General features: G+C 39.9%; 1 protein-coding gene across 1 annotated transcript in view; it reads right to left on the reverse strand.

Moving 5' to 3' along the window:
- Nucleotides 1–18,485: 18,485 nt before the first annotated feature.
- The window catches only part of SEM1 (SEM1 26S proteasome subunit), a 29,892-nt gene continuing 25,089 nt past the window's right edge, over nt 18,486–23,288 (reverse strand). Inside the window, exon 3 of the mRNA XM_088833356.1 lies at nt 18,486–18,683. Coding sequence (XP_088689482.1) covers nt 18,641–18,683 — 43 coding nt within the window. The 3' untranslated portion in view covers nt 18,486–18,640. The remainder of the gene's footprint in view (nt 18,684–23,288) is intronic.

Raw genomic sequence — 23,288 nt, forward strand, 5'->3', positions numbered from 1 at the left:
AAAAGAGCGAAATGGCTGTCTGAGGAGGCCTTACAAATAGCTGTGAAAAGAAGAGAGGCGAAAAGCAAAGGAGAAAAGGAAAGATATAAGCATCTGAATGCAGAGTTCCAAAGAATAGCAAGGAGAGATAAGAAAGCCTTCCTCAGTGATCAATGCAAAGAAATAGAGGAAAACAACAGAATAGGAAAAACAAGAGATCTCTTCAAGAAAATTAGAGATTCCAAGGGAACATTTCATGCAAAGATGGGCTCGATAAAGGACAGAAATGGTATGGACCTAACAGAAGCAGAAGATATTAAGAAGAGGTGGCAGGAATACACAGAAGAACTGTACAAAAAAGATCTTCACGACCAAGATAGTCACGATAACGTGATCACTGACCTAGAGCCAGACATCTTGGAATGTGAAGTCAAGTGGGCCTTAGAAAGCATCACTACGAACAAAGCTAGTGGAGGTGATGGAATTCCAGTTGAGCTATTTCAAGTCTTGAAAGATGATGCTGTGAAAGTGCTGCACTCAATATGCCAGCAGATTTGGAAAACAGCAGTGGCCACAGGACTGGAAGAGGTCAGTCTTCATTCCAATCCCAAAGAAAGGCAATGCCAAAGAATGCTCAAACTACCGCACAATTGCACTCATCTCACACGCTAGTAAAGTCATGCTCAAAATTCTCCAAGCCAGGCTTCAGCAGTATGTAAACCGTGAACTCCCAGATGTTCAAGCAGGTTTTAGAAAAGGCAGAGGCACCAGAGATCAAATTGCCAACATCCGCTGGATCATGGAGAAAGCAAGAGAGTTTCAGAAAAACATCTATTTCTGCTTTATTGACTATGCCAAAGCCTTTGACTATGTCGATCACAATAAACTGTGGAACATTCTGAAAGAGATGGGAATCCCAGACCACCTGACCTGCCTCTTGAGAAACCTGTATGCAGGTCAGGAAGCAACTGTTAGAACTGGACATGGAACAACAGACTGGTTCCAAATAGGAAAAGGTGTACGTCAAGGTTGTATATTGTCACCTTGCTTATTTAACTTCTATGCAGAGTACATCATGAGGAACGCTGGGCTGGAAGAAGCACAAGCTGGAATCAAGATTGCTGGGAGAAATATCAATAACCTCAGATATGCAGATGACACTACCCTTATGGCAGAAAGTGAAGAGGAACTCAAAAGCCTCTTGATGAAAGTGAAAGAGGAGAGTGAAAAGGTTGGCTTGAAGCTCAACATTTAGAAAACAAAGATCATGGCATCTGGACCCATCACTTCATGGGAAATAGATGGGGAAACAATGGAAACAGTGTCAGACTTTGTTTTTTTGGGCTCCAAAATCACTGCAGATGCTGATTGCAGCCATGAAATTAAAAGACGCTTGCTCCTTGGAAGGAAAGTTATGACCAACCTTGATAGTATATTAAAAAGCAGAGACATTACTTTGCCAACTAAGGTCCGTCTAGTCAAGGCAATGGTTTTTCCCGTGGTCATGTATGGATGTGAGAGTTGGACTGTGAAGAAGGCTGACCGCCGAAGAATCGATGCTTTTGAACTGTGGTGCTGGAGAAGATTCTTGAGAGTCCCTTATACTGCAAGGAGATCCAACCAGTCCATTCTAGAGGAGATCAATCCTGGATGTTCATTGGAGGGACTGATGCTAAAGCTGAAACTGCAATACTTTGGCCACCTCATGCGACGAGTTGACTCACTGGAAAAGACTCTGATGCTGGGAAAGGTTGGGGGCGGGAGGAGAAGGGGACGACGGAGAATGAGATGGCTGGATGGCATCACCGACTCTGTGGACATGAGTTTGTGAACTCCGGGAGTTGGTGATGGACAGGGAGGCCTGGCGTGCTGTGATTCATGGGGTCGCGGAGAGTCGGACACGACTGAGCGACTGAACTGAACTGAACTGAAGAATACACAGAAGAACTGTACAAAAAAGATCTTCATGACCCAGATAAAACCATGATGGTGTGATCACTCACCTAGAGCCAGATATCCTGGAATGCGAAGTCAAGTAGACCTCAGGAAGCATCACTATGAACAAAGCTAGTGGAGGTGATGGAATTCCAGTTGAGCTATTTCAAATTCTAAAAGATGATGCTGTACTATATATATATATATTTTTTAATTTGACCTATGTTTTATTAGGTTCATTCCGACAGCTTGGTGGAGAATACAATGCAGAAAACACAAGTTGGACAGTATAAATGTATATATTTATATATACTTATATATAAATGTATATGTTTATATATTTATAAATATAGCATATGCATGTTCTCAGTTTATTCTAAGTACTATTATTCCCATTCCACAGATGAGGTGGCTCAGTGGTACGGAATCCATCTGCCAACGCAGGAGACACAGGAGATGCAGGAGGCCCATGTTCGATCTCTGGGTCAGGAAGATCCCCTGGAGGAGGAAACAGCAACCCAATCCAGTATTCTTGCCTGGAGAATCCCATGGACAGAGGAGCCTGTCCATAGGCTACAGTCCATAGGGTTGCAAAGAGTTGGACACAACTGAGCACATATTTATCACAAACAGTATAATATTAGTAATTATTAGTAGTTATCTCTTTCCCATCTAGGACTCTAAGATTTTGAAGCCATATTTTTATATGAAAGACATGATTTTGCATTAACTCCGGTAATTGAAACAGTTGATGATGTCACACCTCAACTGTGCGTCTTCTACATAACTAAAGGAAGTAGCATGATCTCTTACAACCCAACAGTACTGCAGTATACTGACCAAAATCTTACCTCAAAACTTTCCTCCAGGCTGCCCTCTCTGCCTGGAATGTTCTAGCTCCTGTTTTACTCCCACAGACTCTGAGATGGAAGTGACTCAATGCTCAACAATACACAGCTCTTAACCCCCTCCTGAGCATTCCAGCTCTTTGTGCTTAGGGAGGGCTGTGAACTCAGACCCGCTCAATGGTCTGTTAACAGTGGAGAAAAGTACCATATAACCCTCCCCACTTTTGGTGGAGAATGTGGCAGCTGTGTATAGAGATGGAATTCCATGTGATGGACCTGATTCACCAAGAATACAGCTGTCATACACAACATACTTTATGTAAGCAAGAGATAAACAAGCATTCAGCTATGATGATTTAGGGGCTACTTGTCACTACAGCTTAAGCCTGGCCCGTCTTGAATAATATATACCACTTACATCGCGCCCCCATACCAACCGTACTTCCCCCACCCTTGACTCCCAGCTCCCCATTCACCTGTATAAAGGTTCCTTGTCAATTTTCAGATCATGATTTACCTTCCTCAAACTCATATAATTTCTTAAGCAGATCCCAGCATCACTTACTCAATGGATATGAATTTGAGCAAATTCCAGGAGATAGTGGAGGACAGAGGAGCCTGGTGGGCTGCAGTCCGTGGTGTTGAAAAGAGCTTGACATGACTTAGCAACTGGACAACAACAACTGTTACTATTTTTATTATTGAGCCCTGATTTTCTTTAAAATTATTTCCCTCATAATTTGTAATTACATATTTACACAGTTGTCTACATGTTTTTTCCTGGTCTCTACTGCTAGACTGAAAGATACGCAAAGAGTCTATAAGTTTTCCTTTCCAATAAAACAGAAAAGTAAACTAGGGCTTAGAACACCACTAGGTCTTAGGATGGTGTCTTATTCTTTTTAAATAAATGAACATCAACCCATCAAAAGAAGTATATACAAAGTAGCAGGAATTCTGTTGTTTCATAATATGGACAATGGTATTATTGGAAGAAAGACAAAACCACTGGATTACGTGCCAGACCAGGAATTTGTACAGACTTGACTACAGAAAGGTTTTATACACAGAAGAAACTCAAGGGCATGAAAAATTCAAAATTTAAGAGAAAAATCAGCAGAGAGTCACAGGTAACAACTGAAAAACAGAATCACTGTTGGTCTCTCTCCCATTTTGGTAATCTCGTCTAAAAGCAGCAGCCGTCCTTTACAGCACGAAGGAGCAGAGAAGGGTCACACAGAAGGCTCTGAATCTTACCGAAGCCTAGGGACACAGCATGTCACCCCACTCCCAGCAGATCACTTTGTTGATTATAACAGGCACTTCGTTGCTATTCATGGGTATGGCAGACAGAGGAAAGAAAAGGTAAAAAGGGAAGAAAAAAGAAAGAACGTGAAGCAAAGGAGAAATTAAGGGAGGGAGGAAAGGATGGAGAAAGGAAGAGTAAAAAACAGAAAGAAAGGGAGAAAAAAAGCATTTCTATCTATGAGAGGAGATAATAGAAATTCGGGATCTTTCTTGAGAAAATTGTCTTCTGGCCTTTGGGGCAGACAACAAAGACCTGAGAGGAATCATGAATTCACAAGATTACGTGTTGAGTATTTCACTACACATTTTCACCCGAGATTCTTCTTTTCGGGGTCACCCATTTCTGCCATCACCTCTACACACAGAGAAAAGGACATGCACTGCAACCCTGGGCCAGGAAAACCAGTTGCCTATGTGCCTTTAGTTAGCACACTTTTTATGTTGCTGTCCTTACAGCGGTTTTGTAACTGCTTGGTCTGCTGCTGCTGCTGCTGCTGCTAAGTCACTTCAGTCGTGCCCGACTCTGTGTGACCCCATAGACGGCAGCCCACCAGGCTCCCCCGTCCCTGGGATTCTCCAGGCAAGAACGCTGGAGTGGGTTGCCATTTCCTTCTCCAATGTGTGAAAGTGGGAAAAAAAAAGCGGATACTATTACCTGAGCCCTAAACCAGATGTATATTATTTTGTAGTTCTCCAGCACCCAGCTCTCTCCACATATAACACACCTTCCTAATAGCCTCCAGGCCTCCCCTTGGGGATAGTTGGAATGGTGTGTAGTCTCAGTGGGAGGTCACTAAGGGCCACCTCTCATTGCCAACTCCCACTTCAGAAGTGGGGAGCTTGCTCCTTCCTCCACCAGCTCCCAGGTATACCCAGGGTCCAGGCAATCAAACACCACTCCTGGGGCTGTAAATCCTGAATGAGCGATACAAAAGAAGAGCACACAGGCCAGGGTCAATTCATTGCAGCACTTGGGACCCAAGGACCAGGAAGCTACTGAGTTCAAGCCTCGGTTAACTCCTGATGCCAGAGAAGCCCTAACTCTTGTCACTTTCTCAGATTCCTGCTGCCCCTGGTATCCTGCCCAGTAAATTCCCCTTTGGCTTAAGATATTTAGGGTTAATCTCTGTTGCACACAACCAAGAACTCAAGTCAGGGCTGTTATATATAGCTATATAGGCTGTAACCCAGTGAAAGAAACCAGGAGAGCTGAAATCCAGCCTGTGTTCCACTTGCCAAGGGGCTGCATTCTACTGGAGGAAAGGTAGCATTTTCCAATTTCCACTGAGGTATTGTAGACAGGCATTGGCCTTGAACCTGACTGATACATCCAAACTTATTTCAGTTATAAAAGAGGCCTAGAGACTAAGTCATTGATGTGTAACTGCAATTACAATAATGCAGTGATATTGCACTGGGCTATTCTGGTGCCTTTTTCTCTGTCTATAGATTGAACTACCTATTTACTGCTGCAAGGAAAATTTGAAATGAGGAGTGTTCTTATAATAGTTCATCTTCCTATGATAAGGCTTGACATAGTTATACTGGAGAAGGCAATGGCAACCCACTCCAGTACTCTTGCCTGGAAAATCCCATGGATGGAGGAACCTGGTAGGCTACAGTCCATTGAGTCGCTAAGAGTTGGACACGACTGAGCGACTTCACTTTCACTTTTCACTTTAATGCACTGGAGAAGGAAATGGCAACCCACTCCAGTGTTCTTGCCTGGAGAATCCCAGGGACAGGGGAGCCTGATGGGCTGCCATCTATGGGGTCGCATAGAGTTGGACACGACTGAAGCAACTTAGCAGCAGCAACACAGTCATGGGTACCTGTAACTTGCCTACAAGTATTAAAGGATTAGAATTTTAATTTTAAAAATATGTACATATATCTAACATTCTGTGCTAATGATTAGTTTTTAATACTTAACCCTTGATATTCATCACCACTGGCGGGGGGAGGGGGGAAGACTCAGAGAACTCGAGAACTTTCTATATATCTCAATTTCCTACAAGCTAATTTTCCCAGTTTTACAGAGATCATGGAGAGGGAAAGATCAAATTATGCTGACAAAATCTCCATTCTAATCTCTTAGATTTTTCCACCATTGTTTTATGTCTCCCACATGTCTTTTTTCTCCCAACTTAGATCACAAATTTATCTGGCGGGTTTGTGAGCTAGTAGATACACCATGCCTAGCATGTGAATGGTATTTACTGTTGAAAAGGAAATTAGACCACCACCACTCCTTCCATTAGGAATCTAACAGTTATGTTTCCTTTCCTCTACAAAGTTTCCTTTTACCATGTGAAGTCCACCAGTCTTCCTTTCATGTTACTTTGAGACGCTGATCAAAATCTTTGTTCCTATTTCCCCTCCCCATAAAAGAAAATTAGATTTGTTTCCAGGCTTTAATCCTGCTAAGATAAAGTGAATCAGCTCTGTTTTCATTACTGTCCAGTCATCTCATCAATCACTGAAGGGAATCACTAAAAGCAATCAGCGAACAAGGTCAACAGCACTCAGCAGAGGGCCGGTGAGATGGTACTTTAACAGATCAAAATGAAGAAAAGGATGACAGTGCTTCACAGCCCTAAGAGGCCCAGTGCCACTCCTTAGGAAGCAGCCTTTAAATGAGAAGGGAGAAGATGAGTGAGAGAAGGGAATAATCTTTATTGTACAACAGTTCTCCTGATATCAAGCTTGTTAATGTAACAAAGAGCTAAATGGTTCATTCAGGCAGTTAGAATCGTCACTTCTTCCTATTGTAGGAAGACTCAGGTTTTGGACTTTGAGACAAAGAACCTATCTGTAGCTCCTGTTCTTCTCTAGCCACTTGTGTTGTCATGTCCAAAGATATCGGTTGGGGTTAAACAATTATAAGCTCTAGAAACCAACTTTAATTAACATAGGTTTGGCTTCCTTGGTGGCTCAGTGGGTAAACAGTCCATGTGCAATGCAGGAGCCACAGGAGACACAGATTTGATCCCTGGGTTGGGAAGATACCCTAGGCATTTCCCCTGGGAAATGGCAACCCACTCCAGTATTCTTGCCTGGAGAATCCCATGGGCAGAGGAGCCTGGTGGGCTACAGTCCAAGGGGTTGCAAAGAATCTGACACAACTGAAGTGACTTAGCATGCAAGGGGATTTAGTGAAAGGACATTAAAGTTATGAGAATCAAAGATAAGTCTGAAACGCCAGGCTTCAGAAGGATAGAATCTGGATGCTCCGTCAAGGAGAGGATCTCAGAAACAGGAACTATTCTGCGGTCAGGAAAGAATGAACTCTGACATCTTTGTATTTCTCTGACATAGAAGGTCCCAGGATAAACAGTTTAACTGGCCTAGAACTGGCCCTATGTTTTCACCCATTTGTTTAGGACGGGACAGATGAACTTGATTTTTAGCTCTCTGAAGGTGGAGGAGTTGGGAGGAGAGATGGAGTAAGGAAGTGGTAGAGTTAACTACCTATAAAAAATCTCGATGTTATCAATGGGTATTCTAGGTGGTCAAGATGAAATCAATGTGCAAGACAGTGTTAACACAAATTGTTTTAACCCTCAAGGTCAGGAGCTATCTACTCAACTCACATGAACACTGCACACTGCATAGAACACATGTAAGTTAACAGCCTCATTTCAATGAGTAACATGCTACCTGATGCCTCTTGAGAAACCTGTATGCAGGTCAGGAAGCAACAGTTAGAACTGGACATGGAACAACAGACTGGTTCCAAACAGGAAAAGGAGTATGTCAAGGCTGTATATTGTCACCCTGCTTATTTAACTTATATGCAGAGTACATCATGAGGAACACTGGGCTGGATGAAGCACAAGCTGGAATCCAGAATGTCGGGAGAAATATCAATAACCTCAGATATGCAGATGACACCATCCTTATGGCAGAAAGTGAAGAACTAAAGAGCCTCTTGATGAAAGTGAAAAGGAGAGTGAAAAAGTTGGCTTAAAGCTCAACATTCAGAAAACTAAGATCACGGCATCCAGTCCCATCACTTCATGGGAAATAGTTGGGAGGGAAACAGTGGGAAAACAGTGGAAAAATAGTTGGGAAAACAGTGGAAACAGTGGCAGAGTTTATTTTGGGGGGCTCCAAAATCACTGCAGATGGTGATTGCAGCCATGAGATTAAAAGATGTTTACTCCTTGGAAGGAAAGTTATAACCAACCTAGACAGAGAGAGAGACATTACTTTGCCAACAAAGGTCCGTCTAGTCAAAGCTATGGTTTTTCTGGTAGTCGTGTATGGATGTGAGAGTTGGACTATAAAGAAAGTTGAGCACTGAAGAATTGATGCTTTTGAGCTGTGGTGTTGGAGAAGACTTGAGAGTCTCTTGGACTGCAAGGGGATCCAACCAGTTCATCCTGAAGGAAATCAGTCCTGAATATTCCTTGGAAGGACTGGTGTTGAAGCTAAAACTCCAATACTTTGGCCATCTGATGAGAAGAACTGACTCATTGGAAAAACCCTGATGCTGGGAAAGATTGAAGGTGGGAGAAGGGTATGACAGAGGATGAGATGGTTGGATGGCATCACTAACTCAGTGGACGTACGTTTGAGTAAATTTAGGGAGTTGGTGATGGACAGGGAGGCCTGGTGTGCTGCAAACCATGGGGTCGCAAAGAGTTGGATACTACTGAGTGATTGAACTGAACCTGATGCATGGTAGCTCTTCAATATTTTTTGAATGGATGAATTTCTTCTGCAATATTATTTGTTCTCATCCTTTTCTGTATGCCATTAATATTTCCTAATATTTAACAAGGGACTTATCAGGTGACTCAGTGGTAAAGTATCAGCCTGCCAATGCAGGAGATGCAGGAGACAAGGGTTTGATCCCTGGGTTGGAAAGATCCCCTGCAGAAGGACATGGCAACCCACTCTAGTATTCTTGCCTGGAAAATCCTATGGACAGAGGAGTCTGGCGGCCTACTGTCCATGAAATTACAAAAGTCAGACACAACTTAGCAAGTAAACAACACACATACACAGGAATTCCCTGGCAGTCCAATGGTTAAGACTCTGCACTTCCAATGCAAGGGGCACAGTTTCCATCCCTGATCAGGGAATTAAGATTCCACATGTCCTACAGTATGACCAAGAAAATACATATATTGGGGAAAAAAAACTTGATGAAATAGAACCTCTAAAAGAGAAAGTTCAATGCAGTGGAAAGAATATTGGAACAGAATCTTTTCTTGCTTCTGTCCGACGTGACCTTGGGGACAGGTCACAATTGCTTAGGGTTTATATCTCCATCTATTGTAGAGGTAGACACTCTTTAAGAATCTGTCCAATTCTACAGACCTAAAATCACAGTCACAAATATATAGATAACAGAGACTCAGCAAACTTAGAAAAAATGTTCATAATTTTCACAGTATGAAGTGGCTCTACCCTGAATCTGGACAGAAAGTAAAATCTAACTTACTTGGTAGTATTTAGGAGAAATTGCCAATATTGTAGAAAATCTAGATCACTGTTATCAAACGTTAGAAGAAAGGCAGCAGAATCAATTTTGCCAAGTAAAATCTTACGTTGAATCCCAATGGCTAAAGCAAAAACGGTCAAAAAACTCGTGACTGAAACAGAGGGACGTGTGGATCCTCATCCTCACACCACACAGGCTCCCAGGACCTGCACCTTGCGACAGTTCTAAAAACAAGACTACTAATTTCATTAAAAGAGGAAAAATTAAGAAAAAAAATTTCCCAAGGCAAAGTATATTTGTATTATTTGTCTATCAATAATTAATTTTAATTTGAAAAACAATAAAATCAAACAGAAATCAATCCCTTACACTATTGACAACTAGTAACTATATACAGAGAAAGACGACTAGGTCAAAGAGTGAAAATTTAGCTTCCAAACATTTTACTATTTTAACAAGCTAAACTGTAAAATATGAAGAAAACTCTCCAATTTATAAATCAACAGCATTTAACATTTTGTTTATAATTGATAAATTTCAGCAAGACATTCTTATCCTGTATAATTTTTTCTACAGAATTGCTTCAGAGGAAAGATACATATGTCTCCAAAGTTGAAGTAATTTAGCATCTATCCATTTTTTAAAGGGGAAATTTTAAAGTAAAGGGGAAATTACTGACAAATATTAAATGATATAAACAAATTATCATCTTTGTAGTTAATGATAGTGACGTTCAGCTCAGTTCAGTTCAGTCACTCAGTCGTGTCCGACTCTTTGTGACCCCATGAATCACAGCACGCCAGGCCTCCCTGTCCATCACCAACTCCCGGAGTTCACTCAAACTCATGTCCATCGAGTCAGTGATGCCTTCCAGCCATCTCATTCTCTGTCGTCCCCTTCTCCTCCCGCCCCCAATCCTTCCCAGCATCAGAGTGTTAGCAAAGAAAAATTGCTCTTCTCATAAAATCAGTGTTCTGTCCATTCCTCTACTTAGAAATATCATCAAAATCATGAAGATACTTTCAATTACCTTGGACCACAGGTTTCTACACATAAAATGCCAACCATAAAATAAAAACATCCTTAGTAAAATCATCTTTATTTACTTAACTAATGTAGATAAAAGCATATCATTTTACCTTAAGCAAGAGATTAATCTTGAAAATATAAACATGGTTCAATCTATTGAATCTTACTGGGTTTCAGTGATGCCATATTTTAATCAAAGTAAAATGTTATGAAAATTTTTCTGCAACACATTTTCCTGAAGGTAGCAATTAAATGTCTATTTACTTTTTATAAAGATTTGTATCTGATAACCAGAAGGAAGGCAAAAGTTATCTCTTATTGTTAAAAGATACTGTATCTCTACTCTACTTCCTGGTCTATGCTGATTCTGCCAATCCTTCTTCTGATCCCCAAATCAACGGTTTCAAGATTTTTAGTAAATATCTTTTTTTTTTTTTAACTGTAACATTAATGTTAAGTGTCAACTTGACTGGGCTAAGAGATGCCGAGATAGCTGGTAAAATGTAAATATCTTTAGTAAATATCTTAAGACACATTACGTATAGCCTAGGTATGTGCAGTTGTTGTCAGTGTCCCATCTTCATTGCGTACCATTTCCAGGGATGACAATCCATTTCCAACTGTCAGCAGCTATGATTCTGCCTGAAATCTTTCCGTGGCAGTCAGAAATCTACTCAACATGCACATGGGCTAAACCATGATTTACTGGGAAATTAACAATTTCCCTCTCTCAGACTAACCCTCAACCAATGATGGACTGGAGCTGGTGGATAAATAGCCTGCCTGCAGCCTCTTGGTTCAAGTAACTGAGGTATGTTGTAAACAGCCTTCCAAAATTCCCAGGTAGAATTAAGGTCTATTTGGTCACTGTGGTAATTTGCTTGATATATACTCTATTAGCTTCCCTTCATTTCTTTCCTTACTCCCCAGTTTTTCATGACTTCTGTAATAAACTACTCACATTCAAATCCTCATCTCTAGGTCTGCTTCTGAGAGAACCCAAACTAAGACAAGGAAGTATAAGACGAATACAAAAGGGGTTCTACCTTTAAAGAATTCACAACCTAGAATAGGAGATCAATAATAAACAAAGGACATAAACAACAAGAGGAAAAATACACAATATTACACCATAAATAAAGGTGTGCTGGACCAGGTGAAGATATCAATTTAGAGTTTTCAATTTCCCATGTACCACTGCAATATTAGCTCACGGTCCTGCCTGCAACTATAACTATTATCTCCATTGGGGGAAAAAAAAAAGAATACAAGACTATCTCTAACAGTCACCTTACTCTAAGATGTCATTCTACCTCATTGCCATCACTGATACTGTTCTAATACTTTAAACAGTAGTCGAAGGATAGCAAAGAGGGCAGAGATATTAACTTCATTTAATTCCATGACATCTGTGGAACAAAGAGAGTAATAATACAGTGATTCCACCTGACAAGTGGATTCAAACTATAGCTACTATAAAATGAAACCCCGCCCAAGGACACTACATGAGAGCGCAAAGCCAAGTCAATATTCTGGTCATTGTTCACCATTACTTTCTGAAAACATACACTTCTAATCATTTGCACTGCAACATTAATGGAAAAATCATTATTAAAGAGCTTTTTTTTTTTTTAAAGCATGTAACCTCTTATGGATCAACTACTTTGGATTTAGACTGGAGGTCTGTCTAGTCAAGGCTATGGTTTTTCTAGTAGTCATGTATGGATGTGAGAGTTGGACTATAAAGAAAGCTGAGTGCAAAAGAATTGATGCTTTTGAACTGTGGTGTTAGAGAAGACTCTTGAGAGTCCCTTGGACTGCAAGGAGATCCAACCAGTCTATTCTAAAGGAGATCAGTCCTGGATGTTCATTGGAAGGACTGATGTTGAAGTTGAAACTCCAATACTTTGGCCACCTGATGCAAAGAGCTGACTCATTTAAAAACACCCTGATGCTAGGAAAGACTGAGGGCAGGAGGAGAAGGGGACGACAGAGGACGATGGTTGATGGCATCACCGACTCAATGGACATGAGTTTGGGTGGACTCCAGGAGTTGGTGATGGACAGGGAGGCCTGGCATGCTGCGGTTCATGGGGTCACAAAGTCAGACACGACTGAGTGACTGAACTGAACTAGAAAAGGCAGAGGAACCAGAGATCAAACCACCAACATCGGCCGGATCACAAAAAAGCAAGAGAATTCAGAAAAACATCTACTGTTTCATTGACTATGCTAAAGCCTTTGACTGTGTGGGTCACAACAAACTATGGAAAATTCTGAGAGATGGGAATACCAGACCACCTGACCTGCCTCCTGAGAAATCTGTATGCAGGTCAAGAAGTTAGAACCAGACATGGACCCACGGACTGGTTCCTAATTGGGAAAGGAGTACATCAAGGCTGTGTATTGTCACCTTGTTTATTTAACTCATATGCAGAGGACATCATGTGAAATGCCAAGCTGGATGAAGCACAAGCTGGAATCAAGATTGCTGGGATATGCAGAGAAATATCAATAACCTCAGATATGCAGATGACACCACCCTTATGGCAGAAAGCGAAGAACTAAAGAGTCTCTTGATGAAAGAGGAAACTGAAAAAACCGGCTTAAAACATTCAAAAAAATGAAGATTATGGCATCAGGTCCCATCATTCATGGCAAATAGGGAAATAATGGAAAAGTGACAGACTTTTTCTTGAGCTCCAAAACCACTGCAGATGGTGACAGGTGTCAGGAAATTAAGATGCTTGTTCCTTGGAAGAAAAGTTATGACAATCTAGACAGCATATTAAGAAAGACACATTACTTTGCCAACAAAGCTCCGTATAGTCAAAGCTATGGTTTTTCCAGCAGACATGTATGCAAGTGAGAGTTGGACCATAAAGAAAGCTGAGCACTGAAGAATTGATGCTTTTGAACTGTGGTGTTGGACAAGACTCTTAAGAGTCCCGTGGACTGCAAGGAGATCCAACCAGTCCATCCTAAAGGAAATCAGTCCTGAATATTCATTAAAAGGACTGATGCTGAAACTCCAATACTTTGGCTGCCTAATGCAAAGAACTGACTCGCCGGAAAAAGACACTAATGCTGGAAAGATTGAAGGCAGGAAGAGAAGGGGACAATAGAGGATGAGAGATGGTTGGATGGCATCACTGACTCCTTGGATGTGAATCTGAGCAAGCTCTGGGAGGTGATGATAGATAGGGAAGCCTGGCATGCTACTGTCCACGGGGTCGCAAAGAGTGGACACTACTGAGTGACTGAACTGACTTTAGACTTAGTGGCTAGGAAAGGCCTGAGTTGTACGGATGAAGAAGGCAAGCATTCCAGGCAACAGCTTGTACAAAGGCCCTTCCCATGTTCAAGCCAACTACGTGTAGTATAATCATTTTCTGCTTAGGTGAGCTTTTTTTAAATTCTTCATTAAGTGACCAAAATATGACATTACTGAAAATCAAGTGATGTAAGATAACGAGAAGCCAAATTATGTTGGCTTTATAAGCAGTTTAGATTTTATGCTGCTTTAAGAAGCCCCTGATGGCGTTTAAGGGGTAGCATGATCTAAATTTTAACAAGACCCCTGTCTTTCCCACAAGACTGTTGGGCAGAGAAAGCAGAAGCAGAGACCAGGTAGGTGATCATTGCAATACGTCCTGGTGAACAATGGTGGGAGATTAGACTAAGACACTAATAAGTGGAAGTAGATAAGATTCTGGACATAAACGTTAGAAACCAAATCTCCAACTTAAGATGTCTTAAATGTCCAGGAAATTTGTAGGCTTCTTTTACAGGAAGCCTAGTGCTACAGCAGGTTCAATGACATCAAAGAACCACTTCTCCAGGCTTTCTAATAATTTAACCCTCAAATTGGTATGGCTGCTAGATGACTGCCGCTTCCGAGATTAGATGCTCCCTTATTCATATGCAGAGGAAGAGCCCCCCTTTATGTGCTATTTCAAGAGCCAGAATTCCTCTTCGCAATTTTGACTCTGGCCCATTGTTTCACTAGCTCACACTTGGAAAGTCAGTCCGTCCCTCATTCACTTATACAGAAGATGAACTGGGGTTGGGGTTGGCTTGCCTTGAGTCACATGGTCTATGTGAATGAAGGATGGATATCTGAGAGGGGGAAATGTGTATCTGTTAGAAAAGAGGAAGAGGGAAATGGAAGCTGCTAGTAGACAAGCAATGATAACAACAACACAGGATATCCTTTGGAGATAGAATTGACAAGAGTTTTTCAATGGACTGAAAACTGGGAGAAAAAAGGATTCAAGAAAAGCTCAACAGTGCTGGCTTCAGCATGGGGATAAAGGGGCCACCCAGTGAGATGCAGAAGACTAGAGGAAAGATCAGGTTTGAGAAAGATTATCAAGGCTTCTCTCTTCACCAAGTTATCTTTAAGATACCCATTAGACACTGGAGAGGTGATGCAGCTGTCAGCTGAATATAGGAGTTTGGGGCTTCAGGGAGAGGCCAAGACTGAAAATAGAGAATCAAATCATAGAGCTAGTTTTGTTGTTTTAAGCACCTGAGACGGGATGAGATGATTAATGTATGGATAAAGCAAGAAGACCCAGGGCAGGGTCTGGACCCATACCAAAATTTAAAAGTGGAGTACAACAGAAGCCACTAAGGTAGCTAGAGAACTCTAGAACTCTAGTCCAACTCCTTAACATCACATATGAGTGGACTGCATGCATATTCAGTCCTGTCTGACTCTGCAACCCTATGGACTGTAGCCTGCCAAGCTCCTCTGTCCATGGGACTTTCCCTCCCAGCAAGAATACAAGAGTAAATTGCCATTTCCTCCTCCAGGGGAATCTTCCTGACCCAAGGACTGAACCCTAGTCTCCTGCGTTTCCTGCACTGGCAAGCAGATTCTTTACCACTGAGTCACTGGGGTGGACTATTAGTGCAAATTGTCAGCTCACTGCCAAAGGGTGAAAAATATTCCATCATTAAATTAAGGTTGAGGATGGGAGAGAAAACATAGAAGTACCTTTAAAAAATATGAGGCAGATCTTGAAACACAAAAAAAGCATTATTAACACTATATTTTTCAAAAGAGAGGACTCATTATTATAGTTCTCTAAGTTAAATATTCAGTGGGATCCAATGGCATTCAGTAGCATCTAATGGCAAAAATTTTAATCCAAGACCTGATGAAAATTACTGACCATCAGGGATTTCCCTGGTGGCCTAGTGGTTAAGATTCCAGCATTTCCACCACAGGGAGCAGGGATCTGCAGTGTGGCCAAAAAACAAATAAAATTTGAAAAAATAAAAGAGGAAAACTCTTTAAAAACAAACAAACAAAAACCTGACCACAATTACACCTTTAATTTACATTTTATTTAAATTATATAATTTAATTTACATTTAATTTAAATATTAGTTTTAATTTAAAATGATTCAATTAGGATTATGAAAAATTCAGTTCAGTTCAGTCGCTCAGTCATGTCCGACTCTCCGCGACCCCATGAATCACAGCACGCCAGGCCTCCCTGTCCATCACAAACTCCCGGAGTTCACTCAAACTCATGTCCACTGAGTCGGTGATGCCATCCAGCCATCTCATTCTCTGTCGTCCCCTTCTCCTCCCGCCCCCAACCTTTCCCAGCATCAGAGTCTTTTCCAGTGAGTCAACTCGTCGCATGAGGTGGCTAAAGTATTGCAGCTTCAGCTTTAGCATCAGTCCCTCCAATGAACATCCAGGATTGATCTCCTCTAGAATGGACTGGTTGGATCTCCTTGCAGTATAAGGGACTCTCAAGAGTCTTCTCTAACACCACAGTTCAAAAGCATCGATTCTTCGGCGATCAGCTTTCTTCACAGTCCAACTCTCACATCCATACATGACCACGGGAAAAACCATTGCCTTGACTAGACGGACCTTGGTTAGCAAAGTAATGTCTTTGCTTTTTAATATACTATCAAGGTTGGTCATAACTTTCCTTCCAAGGAGTAAGTGTCTTTTAATTTCGTGGCTGCAATCAGCATCTGCAGTGATTTTGGAGCCCCCAAAAATAAAGTCTGACACTGTTTCCACTGTTTTTCCATCTATTTCCCATGAAGTGATGGGACCAGATGCCATGATCTTTGTTTTCTGAATGTTGAGCTTCAAGCCAACCTTTTCACTCTCCTCTTTCATGAAAAATTATAAGGTTAAAAACCTGGGTTCGAGTCTATATCTGACAATTCACAAGCAACCTTGGACCCTTTCATCTCCTCATTTTTCTGTGAGATCCAGTTTTCTATTCGATAAAATGTTTACAATAAACAGGCCCTTCTTGCTTGCTTCAGACTCATTGTGAAGATCCAAAGTTAAAGAATATCAACTAACCGTAAAATCCAGAAAGATAATTTTCTTCAGCTGTCTGGCTGGTCTAATCTTCTACCACTGATGTGCTTCATCATCTGGATGCCAAAGACCTATTATCAGGTACTCAGAGAAAGCCACGTAAACTGAATTTTGAAAACTTATTAAGAACAAAACACTGAGAAACTAGAGGTAACCCATTAAAATCTCTGCCCAATTCCTATGAGATTTCAAAATTGTACCTCACCAATTTAAATTCAAGGCTAGGAGATGGCCATCCCTCTGTGTACTAATCTGACACCATCAGGGTGACATGGAGACTAATGATGCCCTTATAATCACTGATCATAATACCGAGAAAATGTACATCGTATTTCTTCACAAGCTACATTAGTATGGCTGCCTGTGCTTCATTAAATGATTTAAAAAATCATTAAAAAAAAAGTTTCCAAAGTTCTTTCTTATTCTTTATTCCATCTGTTCATCTAGTAGACAAAGCAGAGGCACGCTTGTCTTAGAATAAAATTATCTACATCTAAAATAACTTCAAGGCACACCTCAAATGATATTTCAAGTGCCCAACCCTTTTTTCATGTCAATACTATCTCATGATACATAAATTTTAGATTTTAAATTACTGAAGAGTACCAATGACTCTATGTGTAAACAAGTAACACATTAAAATTTAAAAATATTCCTAATAAAAGCTATATATATTAGCTCCATTCTGAATGTTATAAGAATCCTTTACCAAATTAAATCTCCTCATTCACAAAAGCAGATGTGGCAATAGTAACCACTGTGCAGAAATTTAATTGTGCTAACTGAATCTGTTACATAGTATATGAGAATGTGTACATGTTAACAAAATATCTTGAGTCCACTTCCTCAGTTTTGACAGAGACATCATTCTTAGAACTGTGGTCAAATCACTCTGAATGTTAAGTACTAATAATATTTTATCAACTACTAATATTATTAATGGCTCAGAAACTAATTACAGCAATTTAAAATGACTAATATTTTAAAAACACAGATTATGAAGGTTCACCTTAGAAATGTCAGTAGATGCCTAAGCTTTCAAAATACAGATGAAATTAAGGTTAAATGTAACTTAAAAGAAGTACCTTATAAATAAGACCAACATTTAATCTATGTGGTTTAAGAGAATACTGAATTGGCAATCAGATGAATTCTAGTCTCAAAATCACTCTTAGAGCCTTGAGTTCAGTTCAGTTCAGTGCAGTCGCTCAGTCGTGTCCGACTCTTTGCGACCCCATGAATCACAGCACGCCAGGCCTCCCTGTCCATCACCAAAACCCGGAGTTCACTCAAACTCAAGTCCATCGAGTCGGTGATGCCATCCAGCCATCTCATTCTCTGTTGTCCCCATCTCCTCCTGCCCCCAATCCCTCCCAGCATCAGAGTCTTTTCCAGTGAGTCAACTCGCTGCATGAGGTGGGGTCTTAGTTAACATTAAAAACAAAGAATTCATTAAAGAAAAAAATTCATTACGAGAAAATTTTGCTGTCTATAATAAAGTTCTGGAAAAAGCACAATAAGAAATTAATGATTAGAATCAAAAGATGAAGACTTCTGAACCAAACCAAAATTAGATCAAAACATTTATTTTTGTGTGTTACAAAAACAAAAATAAATCAAAGCAGGTAATGAAATAAACATTTTTAAGTATCCCATCCTGGGTTCTCTGTTCTAGAATTTAGTAAACAGTTCAGGTTTAGGTTGCTTCAACACTTCTTCTGGATGCTATGAGGTCTCCATCTTATAACCATGCTTCTCTAATTCAGCTCTATAAAGAAAGACAAAAGAACATCATCACTAGGCATTCTTTATGATAAAGAAACAAGATGATTTTTAGAAATAACAGAATTAATAAATGAATGAGCTAACACCCTGAACATCAATTTAAAATGCTACCAAATAGTTTTACTTTAGTCCCTAAGAAGGAAACTGGATGTGTATCAACATAATGACAATAAAACTTTGCTTTCCCATTATAAACTATGTTTTATATTCCTTATTTTTCTGATAAATCTATCTATAGAAGAAATGTGAGGGAGTTAGTGATATTCTCCAAATACTGTATAAGTATTCTGTTCATAATAAATATTTAAGCATAAATTTTAAGTATCATTAACCATATGGCTAAGAACATGCTACCAAAGTTTCAGGGATTTTTATAATCATACTGTTATTTATACATAAAGAATAAAGAGATTACTTTTCATACTGACATATGTATCACCCTAACTGAAAGTTATTAATCAAATTTAAGGGTGTGTGAGAATTATTCTGTATTAGCTATGTAGGCAAAATAAATACAGTAACATAAAGTATTAAATAACACTTCACTTCCATTCATCCTACCATCTCCTTTCCCTTTCCTAACTTTAAATATGGATGAAAATATAAAAAAACAGGTATTGGTACAAACACTTTTAAAAGATACTTTTTAAAATTTTAAGTAATTTTTTCAACCTGAAATTTCAGTTCTGCTGATCTGCTCTGTATAAACATTTGCACCAAAAGGTTTTTAGTCCTGTAATCAATCTCAGTTATTTAAACTACCATTCCAAGTATCACCAGGCACTGTTCTGCCATAATTTATATTTTATAAAAGTTAACAAAATTATGAGGGCCAATTTATAAAACACGTACAAATGTTAAGTATGATTAATGTGCAGCACCTATATCATTATATCTAAGATAAAAAGACATTTGTTCTCAAGCATAATTTAGCTTAGACACACTATCACACGATCTACTGTAAATGCAATGCAAAAAATACATAGTAGGGAAAAAAAATACATGGAAGGAATGATAAATATTATTCCTTTCCTCAAATTCTTTCACTTCCTTAAAATTTTTATATATTTATAATATAAATACTGACCTAAAGTTCATGAATAATATTAAAGCCAGAGCTTATTCATATGAATCATCTTTGTCTTCTGCTCAGGTGTAGAGGATGGTATGGGCTGGTGGTAAAACGCTGGATTATGAGTCAAGAGATCACCACAAGTTCCGATTCTATCCCTTCCTTTGCTAAATTTAATGAAAATGTTTCCATTTACCCCCACCCCAGGAAACTGAAGATTATAATACCTGTCCTTCGCATGTTTCCTATTTAAAATAGATGTAATTTCTTAAACAATAGCTTCTGCTGCCTTTTAACAAACTCTATGTAGATTATTCATTCTCCCTTATTTTACAACTACAAGAAAAAAAACACCCAAGATTCAATCTAAGATTTACGTAGTAATTCACCAAATTCATTCAGCTTCTTTCATGACATCACCAGATGGCCAACACCAAAATCATATTGATTATATTCTTTGCAGCCAAGGATGGAGAAGCTCTACAGTCAGGAAAAACAAGACCAGGAGCTGACTGTAGCTCAGATCATAAACTCCTTATGGCCAAATTCAGACTTAAATTGAAGAAAGTGGGGAAAACCACTAAACCATTCAGGTATGACCTAAATCAAATCCCTTATGATTATACAGTGGAAGTAAGAAATAGATTTAAGGGACTAGATCTGATAGACAGAGTGCCTGATGAACTATGGACGGAGGTTCATGACACTGTACAGGAGACAGGGATCAAGACCATCCCCATGGAAAAGAAATGCAAAAAAGCAAAATGGCTGTCTGAGGAGGCCTTACAAATAGCTGTGAAGGGAAGAAAAGTGAAAAGCAAAGGAGAAAAAGGAAGATATACCCATCTGAATGCAGAGTTCCAAAGAAGAGCAAGGAGAGATAAGAAAGCTTTCCTTAGTGATCAGTGCAAAGAAATAGAGGACAACAATAGAATGGGAAAGACTAGAGATCTTCTCAAGAAATTAGAGGTACCAAGGGAACAATTCATGCAAAGACAGGCTCAATAAAGGACAGAAATGGTATGGGCCTGACAAGTAGAAGATATTAAGAAGAGGTGGCAAGAATACACAGAAGAACTGTACAAAAAAGATCTTCACGACCAAGATAATCACGATGGTGTGATCACTCACCTAGAGCCAGACATCCTGGAATGTGAAGTCAAGTGGGCCTTAGGAAGCATCACTATGAACAAAGCTAGTGGAGGTGATGGAATTCCAGTTGGGCTATTTCAAATCCTGAAAGACGATGCTGTGAAAGTGCTGCATTCATTATGTCAGCAAATTTGGAAAACTCAGCAGTGGCCACAGGACTGGAAAAGGTCAGTCTTCATTCCAATCCCAAAGAAAGGCAGTGCCAAAGAGTGATCAAACTACTGCATAACTGCACTCATCTCACATGCTAGTAAAGTAATGCTCAAAATTCTCCAAGCCAGGCTTCAGCAATACGTGAACCGTGAACTTCCAGATGTTCAAGCAGGTTTTAGAAAAGGCAGAGGAACCAGAGGTCAAATTGCCAACATCCACAAGATCATCGAAAAAGCAAGAGAGTTCCAGGAGAACATCTATTTCTGCTTCATTGACTATGCCAAAGCCTTTGACTGTGTGGATCACAATAAACTGTGGAAAATTCTGAAAGACTTGGGAATACTAGACCACCTGACCTGTCTCTTGAGAAACCTGAATGCAGGTTAGGAAGTAACAGTCAGAACTGGATGTGGAACAACAGACTGGTTCCTAATAGGAAAAGGAGTACGTCAAGGCTGTATATTGTCACCCTGCTTATTTAACTTATATGCAGAGTACATCATGAGGAACGCTGGGCTGGAAGAAGCACAAGCTGGAATCAAGATTGCCGGGAGAAATATCAGTAACCTCAGATAGGCAGATGACACCACCCTTATGGCAGAAAGTGAAGAGGAACTAAAGATCCTCTTGATGAAAGTGAAAGAGGAGAGTGGAAAGGTTGGCTTAAAGCTCAACATTCAGAAAACTAAGATCATGGCATCCGGTCCCATCACTTCATGGCAAATACATGGGGAAACAGTGGCTGACGTTGGGCTCCATAATCACTGCAGATAGTGATTACAGCCATGAAATTAAAAGACACTTGCTCCTTGGAAGGAAAGTTATGACCAACCTAGATAGCATATTAAAAAGCAGAGACATTACTTTGACAACAAAGGTCCGTCTAGTCAGGCTATGGTTTTTCCAGTGGTCATGTATGGATGTGAGAGTTGGACTATAAAGAAAGCTGAGTGCCTGAGAATTGATGTTTTTGAACTGTGGTGTTGGAAAAGATTCCTGAGAGTCCCTTGGACTGCAAGGAGATCCAACCAGTCCCTCCTAAAGGAGATCAGTCCTGGGTGTTCATTGGAAGGACTGATGTTGAAGCTGAAACTCCAATACTTTGGTCACCTGATGTGAAGAGCTGGAAAAGACCCTGATTCTGGGAAAGATTGAGGGCAGGAGGTTAAGGGGACAACAGAGGATGAGATGGCTGGATGGCATCGCCGACTCAATGGACATGAGTTTGGGTAGGCTCCGGGAGTTGGTGATGGACAGGGAGGTCTGGTGTGCTGTGGTTCATGGGGTTGCAAAGAGTCAGACAAGACTGAGCGACTGACTGAACTGAAACTCTCTACAAACACAAAGATTATCAGATATTTTTCAGTCAGCTAGTCCCAGAAAAGATGAAATGTTCCTTGCTACAAGTTAGAATGTGTAAGAAGCCAGAAGGAAAATAACTTAAAGCCACTAAAGCACACGACACAAAAAAATAAACACTAATATAAGACTATAAAGATAATGTTCTATTTCCAAGCCAGTAAAAAGGCAAGATGCATTAGTGACAAGAAATCCAATTATCAACACTGACTACTAAAACTCCCCTAAGAAAAAATATTCCCTAAGTATTGATTTAATTATTAAAAGAAGAGTGCTATTTTCTGACTAATGAAGGATACCTCTTTCACAAAAGCCACTTTGGAGAAATTTGACTCTTCTGAATAGGAAAGGAAGAAAATTTACTTGGCTTCAACTTTAAAAATTTCAAGATAACAGGAAAGAAAAAAGTCAAACATGATGAAAATCACAACAAATAGTGATCAGCAGAGTTGTATACTAACAGCAAATTATGATTCTAATGAGAAAGAAAGAAGGAATGCATCAAAAAAAAAAAAGTTAACAAGAGTTTTCGCTGATGTAGCAAAACAAATCAAAAAGAAATACAAAAAGTGGCAAAGGCTTGTACACACAGAATTAATTTAATCCCAGAATGGAATGAGATCTGTAAAAAGAACAAAGGGGGCTTCTGAGAGCCATATATCGCTAAAGAAGAGTAAGAGATAGATCAAATGCTCAGAACAGATTTTAGAGGAAAAGCACGACTACTGGCTTAACAGCTATTACTCCTATCTTGTACAAAAAAAACTGCAAAAAAGAAAGACGACATCATTAAGACAAAACTGAAAATTAAGACAGGTGAGATAACGCCAAACTATATTAAAGTAGTTTCAA

Source organism: Moschus berezovskii, chromosome 3 (assembly GCF_049115385.1).
Source record: "Moschus berezovskii isolate FMDL1 chromosome 3, NW_MosBer_1.0, whole genome shotgun sequence".
NCBI lineage: Eukaryota > Metazoa > Chordata > Mammalia > Artiodactyla > Moschidae > Moschus > Moschus berezovskii.